Source organism: Spea bombifrons, chromosome 3 (assembly GCF_027358695.1).
Source record: "Spea bombifrons isolate aSpeBom1 chromosome 3, aSpeBom1.2.pri, whole genome shotgun sequence".
Classification (NCBI taxonomy): Eukaryota; Metazoa; Chordata; class Amphibia; order Anura; family Pelobatidae; genus Spea; species Spea bombifrons.
This window is the reverse complement of record NC_071089.1, coordinates 39,564,635-39,575,979: the sequence shown is the minus strand read 5'-3', so window position 1 is coordinate 39,575,979 and position 11,345 is coordinate 39,564,635. Positions and strand designations below refer to the sequence as shown.

General features: G+C 37.9%; 1 protein-coding gene across 5 annotated transcripts in view; it reads right to left on the bottom strand.

Moving 5' to 3' along the window:
* Positions 1-2,648: 2,648 nt before the first annotated feature.
* MAP7 (microtubule associated protein 7) overlaps positions 2,649-11,345 on the bottom strand; it is an 84,569-nt gene continuing 75,872 nt past the window's right edge. For 3 of the 5 annotated variants that reach the window (XM_053458980.1, XM_053458977.1, XM_053458981.1), the window contains exons 8-18: positions 10,324-10,481; positions 8,762-8,868; positions 8,344-8,630; positions 7,685-7,862; positions 6,927-7,119; positions 6,702-6,782; positions 6,373-6,423; positions 6,219-6,270; positions 5,165-5,288; positions 4,651-4,874; positions 2,649-4,376 (exon numbers count right to left, since the gene is read on the bottom strand). In XM_053458980.1, coding sequence (XP_053314955.1) covers positions 4,366-4,376; positions 4,651-4,874; positions 5,165-5,288; positions 6,219-6,270; positions 6,373-6,423; positions 6,702-6,782; positions 6,927-7,119; positions 7,685-7,862; positions 8,344-8,630; positions 8,762-8,868; positions 10,324-10,481 — 1,466 coding nt within the window. In that variant the 3' untranslated portion in view covers positions 2,649-4,365. The remainder of the gene's footprint in view (positions 4,377-4,650; positions 4,875-5,164; positions 5,289-6,218; positions 6,271-6,372; positions 6,424-6,701; positions 6,783-6,926; positions 7,120-7,684; positions 7,863-8,343; positions 8,631-8,761; positions 8,869-10,323; positions 10,482-11,345) is intronic. The other 2 variants (XM_053458978.1, XM_053458979.1) reach the window with 2 other exon arrangements.

The following is an 11,345-nucleotide window of genomic DNA, read 5'->3' as shown; positions in this document are numbered from 1 at the left end:
AGCGATTGCAGAAAAATCTGCAATCGCGGTTTCAGCTGCCACAGGCAGCTTCAGGGAAGGGGGGGGTGTTGAATGGGTCCCCACACAAGTGTGGGGACCTGATCCAACACCCCCCTGCTGCCTGATCGCTCCATGAGAGCGTCAGTGCAGCGTTAACCCCTTCAATGCCGCCATCGCGGCATTCAAGGGGTTAATTGCCGTTTTGTAGGGGGCTCTGCTGCTGGTGGTCTGCCTGGAAGCCCAGGCAGACCAGCAACAGCAAAAACGACCCCCCAGAAGTCCTCTGATCAGTCCTGTAGGACTGATCAGAGAGACTCCTCCCCTACAATCTCCAGTCTATTGGAGATTGTGTCCCAGCTGCCAGAGGCAGCTTCAGGGACAGGGAGACAGGGTTCTTTGGTCTCCACATGAGTGTGGAGACCAGCCCCCCCACCCCCTCCCTTGCTCAGTTAACCCCTACCCCCCCTCTTCCTCAATTAACCCCTTCAATGCTGCAATTGTGTATGACCCCCCATCGCAGCATTGCAGGGGTTAATATTAGTCCCCACAAGCTTGTGGGGACTAAATATCAGTCAATGCTGTGCTTCAATGGAGCATCAGCATTGAAAGAGTTAAAAAAAAATTAAAAAATAATAATAATAAAGAAAAATAAAAAATAAATAAATAAATAATAAAATAATAATAATAAAAAAAAAATAACAGCACTGACCTGAAAGTCCAGGGTGCTTCCAGGTCAAATGCTGGGCTGGGCTGATCAGATTGCTCCTGGCCAATAGGAGTGATCGGATCATTATGGCAGCCCATGGATGACCCTGCTCTACAAAGAGAGAGGGGTCATCTAGGTTAATTATGAAAAAACACAAATTATTAATTAATAAAAAAATCATAATTATTACCTGATCACTTGTCGGTGACATTTTAAGTCGCTGATTATTGATCGGTCTCCCTGATTGATGTCAGCGGCCTAAACCTGTCACTTACAAGTAATCTGATAAAAAAAAATATTTAAAAAAATGTAAATGCACATGTTCCAGTTTTGCCCTCATAGCTTCCTCAAAAAATGCATGAACCATGCATGTGAGGCCTTGTTGGAATCATGGGATGTTGGTGAACAAAATGTGGTGTTTTCTTCCACTGTTGCACTCATGCTGTGCAAGAAATTCAGTGCAACATTGAAATGTATGCGTTAAAAATGCAATAAAATAATTTCCCTGTGAAGTTTGGCAGACATCAGTGAAGAAATGGCTGGCTGAAAACTGTCAAAACTACCCTAGTTGAACACCTTGACTCGTCTACTGTTCATAAATATATACTTTTATGGGGTAATTTACAGTGGGGGGCTTCCAAAATGTCCAAAATGGGATATGGGCTCAGCAAACCAATTTCTGAAAATTCCAAATTTGAAAACTAAAATGCGCATGTTCCAGTTTTGGCCTCATAGCTTCCTCAAAAAATGCATGAACCATGCATGTGAGGCCTTGTTGGAACCGGGGGATGTTGGTGAACACAATTTGGTGTTTTTTTCTGCAGTTGCACATATTCTATACAAAATATAATCTAAAATCTAAAGCAACATTGCAACATATGCAAAAAAACCAAAAAAATATAAAAATACCTCAAAATTTGGCAGCAATTGGCGATAAAATCCCTGTTTGAAAAGTGTCAAAATGACCCTAGTTGTACACCTTGACTTATCTACTGTTCATAAACATATAATTTTGGGGGGATAATCAGTATCTGTGACAACTATTGCAGTTATTAGACTACCATGCCAAATTTGAAAAAAATTACATTTCAAAAACGTAATGCATGCCTTGCAATATTTGCCCTATACTGGTCAAAATAGATAAAAATCCTGGCCATGTTGGGTGGTTTCCAAATCAGGACAACTTAATGAATATATTTGGGATAATTTTTTCCCATTGGTTCAATGTGTGTACAATTTGTATGTATACAAAACTGTAAAAAAATGCTTTTTTTTTCATTTTTTCCCCACTTTTTCCAGTTTATTTCAAACAAAACAATGTACTACCCAGCTTAATATGGTTTCAAATGAAAGCCCTACTTGTGCTGAAAAAAACAATATATGATTTGTGTGGGTGCACTAATTGATAAGAGAAATTACAGTTGAAGAAAGACATGGCAAAAACACAAAAACGGCTCTGGTCCTTTAGCGACACGTTAGTATCAAAATCCCGGTCCTGAAGGGGTTAAAGGTTGAGCTATAACATGAAACCAGATGTACATGTTTACTTAAAGCTCTTACACATTCACCCTTCAGCTTTGAATTTAGGTGAAAGGTGTCCACAGGATTATGACTATATTAGCCTAATCCTTGGAGCCTAAAGTCAAAGCAGGTTACGCTATATACTGTGCCTCTTAATTTTAAAAAAATGCAATAAAAGAACCAGCATTATATCACAGATCAAAAAGGGAAATTATGGTTAGGCAAAGATATGCTTAGATCACAAAAAACATTACTTTTAGGAAAACCTATGCTGTACCAGGTACATTGCAGTATTGCACCACTTCATAAAACCAAAACTAATCCTGCAATCTGAATTGTTGGCGATTATATATATATATATATATATATATACACACACACACACACATACTATATATACATATACACACACACACACACGTTTTCTTGAAAATCCCATCATAAATCCTTTATTCATCCCACAAGATTGTAAGGACTGTACCTGCTTTTTCAAAAACATTTCAAACCAAGAAATACATTTCAAACAGATTTATTCATTAATTACATGCTATATATATATATATTTATATATATATTAAAAGAAATAATAACTACATCATTTTAAATATAACTTCTATGTACATGGACATGAGGACTTCAAGAAAAAAAAAAAAGACAAACCAAATTTAATGTTACTACACCAAAGGTATGTCTGGAAGAAGTGAATGGATTATTTTATATAGTGACACCGTATTCAGTAGGGGAGAAGTGTTTTCTTTCGCAATGTTGTATAGGAACCCAGTGGAGTTAAAGATCTAAGCGTGTGAAAAACGTGCTTCAGTGCCTTTTGCTAATCCTTTAGTACGCATGCTGTCAATATCAGGTATATGGATATCCTTGCATGAAACTTTTGCTTAGACTAGGATCTGCTTAAGATCGGTGAGAACGGAAACATCATAAAACACTAGCCTATAATATTTTCACTTGTCACCTAGAGTGCCAGTTAAAATAATTAACTTTATACTGATTTCAAATACAAACCAGTAATGTAATGGAAGCGTGATTTTTTTTAAACATAGTGCAAGTTTATCCATAGAAATCTCTATAGAAAGAAAGCAAGGTGAATGTGCATGAGAGAGAGAGAGAGAGAGAGAGAAAGAGAGAGGGAAAGTGTATTTATGTGAGGACTTGTGTTAGAAAATAATACAGACACCCCTTGATTGACACATAAAAACGAAGATTAAATGAAATTAACAAACACAAAAACCCACAAACGAAAATATTTTCTATTGCTCTGAAACGAGCAAAAGTATTTTTTTTTTTTTTTTTTTTACAAATTCTATATTTTTTCGTTTCACCCCTGCGTAATCATAGGTATGTAAGAATTTCATAAGGCAAGTACAATTCTATAGGGTAAAAGCAGCAAAATGTACAGCTAGAATATATCTTTCTTTTCAGTTGTTTGTGGTATCTTACAATAGACATTGAAGTACAATTAAATCAAGTTTGCTATATAATCTACATCTGGAACAGTTATACTAAAATACTAAAAATTTTAAGTATCTAAGTTTTTTTTTTTGCAAATAATGTTAAAATCAAACAAGAAACGGTCAAATAAGGATTTAGGACATCCAAATACTTAATTACATTTAGGAGAACCTGATACAGAAGACTACACTTTGTAGGCCCTATAAATGTAGTTCCCAGCAATAATATTTAAACCAAAGTGTTTAAATTAAACACCCCCTTAACCCTAAATGTAGGACTAAGGAGGTATATTTTCAAGTATTAAACATATACAGTATTAATGATTATTGGGTGGTTAAACAATTATGGACAGTTCTGATAAAAGATTCCACACCATTTTGATGTTTCAAATTGCATGTTTTTCTCTATGCTTTAGGTAAAAAAAACTTCGTAAAATTATGATTTTGCTACGAGCATTTCTGTGAGCAAAAGAAACAAACCAACTTTTTATGTTTTGCACAGTAAGAATCACCATTACACCATGTTTGTGATCGTGCGGCTGGTCAGACAAAAATACATCTGAAACTGCTCCAGTTGTCCCTGATCGCCAGTTGCTTCCTTTGTGCTGTATTTGGAATAAATCCATGGGGTTTAAATATACTTTTATCCCCAAACTTTGCTCTTTAGATCCTTTAGATAACCTCTGTGGAAGAAGAAGAAGAATAAAAAAAAACAACGCATTAGAGGCATAGCAGAACTTATTGCACAAGTGACATTTGTCCACCATGCCCAAACAGAGCAAATGTATAGAGAATTCTGATGACTTCCTCCATCCATTTGTATGCAAAACAAATGTTAATTTAAAGGCGACACTCGGATATCATGTGCACTTAAGTGCATATGATGGCTGGAGTGTGTCTTTAAAAAATAAACTGGGCAGATAACAGCTTGCATAATATTTGTTCAATCAAACTTACCTGTTGTCTGTGGTGTTTGTACGTTATCCACTTGAGGCACAGAGACGAGGGTGGTCTGTTCTTCAAAAGCTAGTTTGGGATTCAGAGGAATTTCTTTCATGTTGGTACCTTCATTGTTTAAACAGTCAAGTTTGATTGCCCTTGTTCCCACTGGCAAGTTTATGATCTCCTCAAAGTTGTTGTTAGGGCTGAATAAACCGTTTTCATTTGCCTGCTTCTCCATGCTACCAGGTAGTGAAGGGGGACACACAATTAGACAAAGGACAGTGCTTAAATATCATATTCTGTACCCAATAAACTTCCTTTGTTAATAAAAAAATAATAGCTAAATAAGCGTGGGTCTCTAAAATACAAGAACAAATGCTTGGGTTTAGATATGTGAGCAATGTTATTTTTGAGGTTATTTGGAATTACTGGCACATGTTCTTTCCCAACCTTCCATTTAACTAGTTCATTCCTTGTGTATTGCTTTGCTAAATTCTGGATTGTTGCAATATTCATGAGCTTTTCTTACCTGTCCATGGTACCAGCCTGTGGATATGCAATAACCCTAGGCGACTCGCCATTGTGAGCGGTTTCTATTGGGTTTTGGTGTGATACAGGCTCCTGTTGCTCTGATAAGGGCGATGGTGGGATTCCTGTACAGAAACACGTGTAAATACTCATGGTTGGTACGAACATCTTTGAAGCTTTCTGTAGTAAACATGAGAATCCAAGCAGTGCTCCCTTGAAGATGTTTTTGAACTCCTCTTTTAGTGTTTATAACTCATTTTCACTTAACCGTTTCAGCTCAGGACCAGGGGGCACTGGTTTATTAACATAAAACAAATCCTCCTTGGCAAGAAGGTCACATGCAGTGGATGGCTAAGGCCGCATGCAATGCAGCTAGTGCTGCCACTGGTATAAACAGAATAATAAGAATGATTGATTTATATATATATATATATATCAATCACACACATACACATAGACACATATGTATATAAAGCTTTCCAAATTTTACTTCTAAATTTAGCAAACTTTTGTACATGAGGATTTATTATAATTAAGAAGTTATAGAACATATGGGTGTGAACAGGGCCGGCCCTATAATGGGGCAGACTGGGGCAATTGCCCCAGGCGGCACTTTAGAAGCGCTTTTTTTTTGGGTTTTTTTTTTGAAGCGGAGGAGAGAGAGAGGGGCACCGAGTGGTTTTCGCTTACCCGATCGGCGCCCCTCTCTCTCTCTCCTCTGCGGCGAGTCTCCCTGTTCGGTCCCGGTGCCGGCTTGTAATGCAGAGCGCCGGAAGTGACGTCAATTTCCGGCGCTCAGCATTACAAGCCGGCACCGTGGCAGAGCAGGGAGACTCGCCGCAGGACTGTTTAAAGGTAAGTACCGGGGGGGATCGTAGATTATGGCGTTGGCGAAGTTTAAAATGCCGCCCCCCCCCCCGGCGTCGGCGGGGGGCGTTTTAAACTTCGCCCCAGGCGGCGTTAAGTCTTCGGCCGGCCCTGGGTGTGAAACATAAAACAGATAGTTATGTACTCGCTGGGTATTTTGGCAGGAAGGCCAGTCGACTATTAAATACCTGTGCTTTCAGTAGACTTCACGATTTCTCCATTCCGCTGTACATTTGCCTGCTAGGGAAAAATAGAGCAACAAGAACCGTTTTACAGAAATAAACATAAAAATCAGTTTTACATAAAATACACACATAAAAACATACTTTTCCCAAACCATACCTTTTCACCACCTTCACTGCGCCTTGTTCTCTTCATGATCTCCTCAAGCCTCTAAGCATACAGAATTAGTGCAATCAATATGCAAACAGTAAACACATTTATAGGAACACAGAAACATACACTTTGACGGCGGACAAGAACCATTTGGTCTGCTAGTTTGTCGGAGGCTGCTCCACTTATCTACCTTCCTCAGTAAAGTAAACCTGCTTTATATCTAAACTTCCATGCATTAGTAGATTATATTTGATTGAGTTATCAAGGGTGCTCATATCTAGAACTTTGCTTTTTGCATATAACAATGGACGATTCCGTGCATGATTGCCATTTACCTTCTTCCTCTCTGAACGCTCCTGCTCCTCTTTCTGGAAATGCTTTTCTCGCTCTATTCGAATACGTTCAGCTTCTTCTTTCTTGAACAGAATAATAAAATAAATAATACATAACGAAGTTAAGAGCTTGTGCAATACCACTCATCACTTATGTAGTTATACTACTTAATGATCATTATTACCATAATTTATCCTCAAACGTCCCACCATGTAGCGGCAACACACCTGTTTCTGCAGGCGTTCTGCTTCTTCCTTCTCTTTTTGCTCTTTCTCCTGTGCCAGCTGCTGTAGCATCTTTTCTTTTTGCTGGCATTCCTCTTCCTCTCTCTGCTTTCGCTCAGCCTCTTGCCTTTGGGCCTCTTCCTCTCGGCGAGCCCTCTCTTCAGCTTTCCTTTTTGCTAGTTCCTCCTTTTTCTTCCTGTTGATGGAATGCAGTTATTTGTAATAGTGAGTTATGGGGACTGTACTATCAGGCTTATATAATGCTGACCTGGTTGAACATCTGCTTAACACTCCATTAAGCAAATGGCTTAACATGAGAGTAGATGTAACAAACAAAGCAAACATCATTGAGAAATTTGTTGATGTTGAACCTTCATAGTATTGTTAAGTTGATAAAATGTTACATTTTCCTCCCCTTTACAAGTTAATAACCCCATCTAGAGGCTTCTCATCTGATTCAGTTTACGTGTGAATATAATGCCAGAAAGGTAGTTGAAAGGAAAATGGTGCAGTGATGTGGTAATCATGATGGTGGAAAATGATGGTTTCTCCTGCATGAAAGTCCACAATGTTTAGTGGAGGAGGATAAATGTTCTTGAATATCATGTGAATTCACTCTTTAGGGAATAAGCTACAATATGTGACATTTACTTATCTGTGTATTTCTGTTTGCAAATAAATTAAAATAATTACCACTGACACCACCAAGAAATGCATTATAATGTCAATGTTTGTGTAAGGATGATGAGGGAAAGGGTTACCGTTCCTCCTCTTCTCTCTCTCTCTTTTCTTGCTCTTCGCGTTCCCTCTGTTCCCGGGCAAGCCGTCTTTTCTCAGCCAGTATGCGAGTTGCTTCTTCTGGATTGTTGGTCCCAGCAAAAGGCTTGCCAGTCACAGTCGGTGATGGCGAGACTGGTGTGGATGGCAACACCGGAGAACCTGAAATTCCATGACAAAAACATAATAAATATTTCTGAACCTTAAATACCAAAAAATGACAACTGGTCCCAACACTTATACTTTAAAATGGCTATTGGTAGGCTATAATCCTGATCATCTTTAAAGGGGGATGATCACTTTCACAGATTTTATCATAACTAAATTAATTGATTAATTGATTCAAATGATATAATTCCCTGTGCTTTGTGTTCTTAAATCATGTTAACTTCGGACATATAAGATACACATAAAGTACATTATATATATATATATATATATATATATATATATATTTTAATATGTTAAAGATATTACATGGATTTAATGTATTGAACAATAAAGTGTAATATTTTGGAAAAGTGATCTGCTTTAATTATAACTACTAGCAGTTGTTGGTAAATTATGAGAGATTAGGGAAAGCACATCAATGTATGTCAGCTGCCTGTAATGAACTATCCCACTGGTTTTAGTTTTTCCTTACCTGACACAGTTTCACACGTGGCTAGGTTTATAACAGAAGGCCTTTCTTCAGCAGTGACTGCATCAGCTGGCACCTCTGGCTCTGCAACCACTACTCTTTCAGGAGCTTCACTAGAGTTCTGTGCCTCAGATTTTCTCTTACTGTCGTCTTTGGTCTCTTTTTTGATTGGTCGAACATTTCCAGGAGAGGGCGGGCGTTGAGTATAAGTTACTGCTTTCATAATGGTGCTAGGTGATGCTGCTGGCTTCATGGTGCTAGACAGAGGGGCTGGTGATTTGTGCTGTAGCCTTAAAGGAAAAGTACAACATTTTTATACAAATTAATGGTGGCTTTACAAAGAATGTGTTTACTAGATTTTGCAAGGCACAATTACACAAAACATTGTTAGTATATTGATGGGCAGGGCTGTCAAACTCACCCTGCAGCTGGTGATTTCCATTTGGGAATGGTAGGAGAAGTGGTCCTTTTAATATTTGGAGTAGGTGTCAGTAGCACATTTTCTCGCTGCATTTCCTTTTTCTCCAACTGGCATCAATCCATAAAAAATAAGATTTTGAAAAAAGCAATGTGATGAATGACTTTAAAATAGTGATGTCCGGATCATGAATGAATCGTTCTTTTGATCCGATTCTTTTCAGTGATCCGGATGAATCGGTTCAGTAGACTGAACGATTCATTTGTAACAGTTCAGTCTGTGAATCACACAGTTGTAACCTGATCCTAGAGTGAGTCATCTGCAGAACACTCAGACACAGACTCTGGGGTCAGATTACAGCTCATTAATTCATAGAGGAACAATGACTCAGAGTCAGAGAGTCGTTCAAAGATTCGAATGATTCTAAGATTCGAATGATTCTAAGATTCGGATGATTCTAAGATTCGGATGATTCAAAGATTCGGATGATTCAAAGATTCGAATGATTCAAAGATTCGAATGTTACAGAGATTCGAATCATTCAGAGAATATCACTGACACAATACTTTTATAAATAAATACATTAATAATCTTCACTGCCCCCAGGATTTAGATTCCCCTTAGTTTGCCCACCTTTACCTCTAACTGCACCTTAAGTTAACTTAACTTATTTAATTCTAAAGACCCCATTAACCATAACTGCCCCTAAATTAACTCTAAAGACCCCATTAACCATAACTGCCAGTAAATTAACCCTGAAGACCCCATTAACCATAACTGCCCCTAAATTAACCCTAAACACCCCATCAACCATAACTGCCCCTAAAATTAACCCCATACCCCATTAATGTGCATATGATAGCTGGAATTTATTTTAATGGGGTCAATTGACATAAAAAAAAGCTTTGTTACTACTTCAGACAAATGTCTATAGAAGCATTAACAAAAAGAGTATAATTATGTGACAGGCGGTTCTGTCTGGGTCATGTATTGGAGGAGGTCTATAAATAATGAATAAAATGAACCTACAATCTTTGTCCAGTGGTGTAACACAAAATTCCAGGGCCATGCTGCAACTGTGTTCTTTTTTAAGGTCTAAATAGCTGTATTTCAGCACATACATTGACATCAGTATTTATCATATCAACTGGCAACAGTGACTGGTGACAACGAGGAGGTGACAAATAAGGCAGAAAGAACATAAAACTACTTATTATAAAGGGCTGTTGTTGAGCAGGAACTGGCGCCAATAACTATTAGGCCTTTAGTAGTCTTATCCCTGCTTTTTGACAGCAATGCAATAGTAAGTAGAAGTAGATGAGCAAGCCACCGGTCAGATCAGACATGTCAGGGTTTTTGGCTTGCCTAGCTCTATAAAACAGAAAAAGTAAGAAAAAAGGGGTAGACATAATAAATTCATTATAATCCACCACAGACCAGGCCGAAAAAAATTCTGATTTTGAATTTTCAAGAACATAAAGATACAGTAAAATATTATCTTAAAGTTGGATTATTTCATCCTTGGCTTGCTTAACATATTCACCTTGTAAGAGCAGCATACTTACGCTGACGGAACCCGCAAAGTGTGTGGTTTTCCTCCGGGATATGGCTTCAGGAGTTGTAACAAAAACCTTTGGCCTTTCTAAACTCTTAGTGTTTGCACTCTTGAAGGGCTGAGGGCTGATGGGGCTGCAAGATGCTGAACGAGGACAAATTGGGATAACTAGGATTGTTTTAAGTGTACAGAGTTGAAGAGGCCAGCATTGAATATGCCAGAAGCAGGAAGCAAGAGGAAAAGGAAAAAAAGAAGGAGGAAGCTGTTAATGCTAACTGAAGATCCCACCCAACATCAAAACCATCAATGCAGTTTACAAGCTACAAGTTAAGGATACTTTGCATATATTTACGCAACGTGACACACTTTATCCACGTAGTGTTAGGTGGTCCATTAGTAGAACCAAATCAGGTTTTTAGGATCTTCTCATTTATGTATGGGATTGATCAGTAATGGAGTCTTACACAATCACATTGGTAAGTGCATTCTTTGAACCTACATTCTTAGAGTTAAGGGAGCATGGAGGTCAACGGAATAAGGAAGCTTAAGGACAGCTGACTGCAGAGATGGTTTTGCAATTATAAACAATTATAAACACTGAAAAGATGTAAACATTTTTCAACAAGCCACCACAAAAGTCAAGGTAGAAAGGAGAAGAACTCAGCAGCCCAGACTAATAGAGCATAAAGAAATCGCAAAGCATGTGCAGACATTGACTTGATAAAAATGCACTTTCTGGTAGCTCACATCGGACAAAATTATCATACATTTTCCTTGTAGATGTTTCCATATGCACATTTCAGTAAATTTATCATGCAATAACATTATCTAAATGAATGTAAGAACATTCATTCAGGTGTACAATAAAGCTATGTAAAGTTATGTAGATGTTTGATATAAGTACTATTAATGTAATGCCAACTCAAAATAATCTACACATAATCTAGAATTTAAACTCTCTATATGATGACTTCGCAACAAATGCACATCACTTCCTTACCAAACACAAAAATCCCTCTTATGAGACTTAAC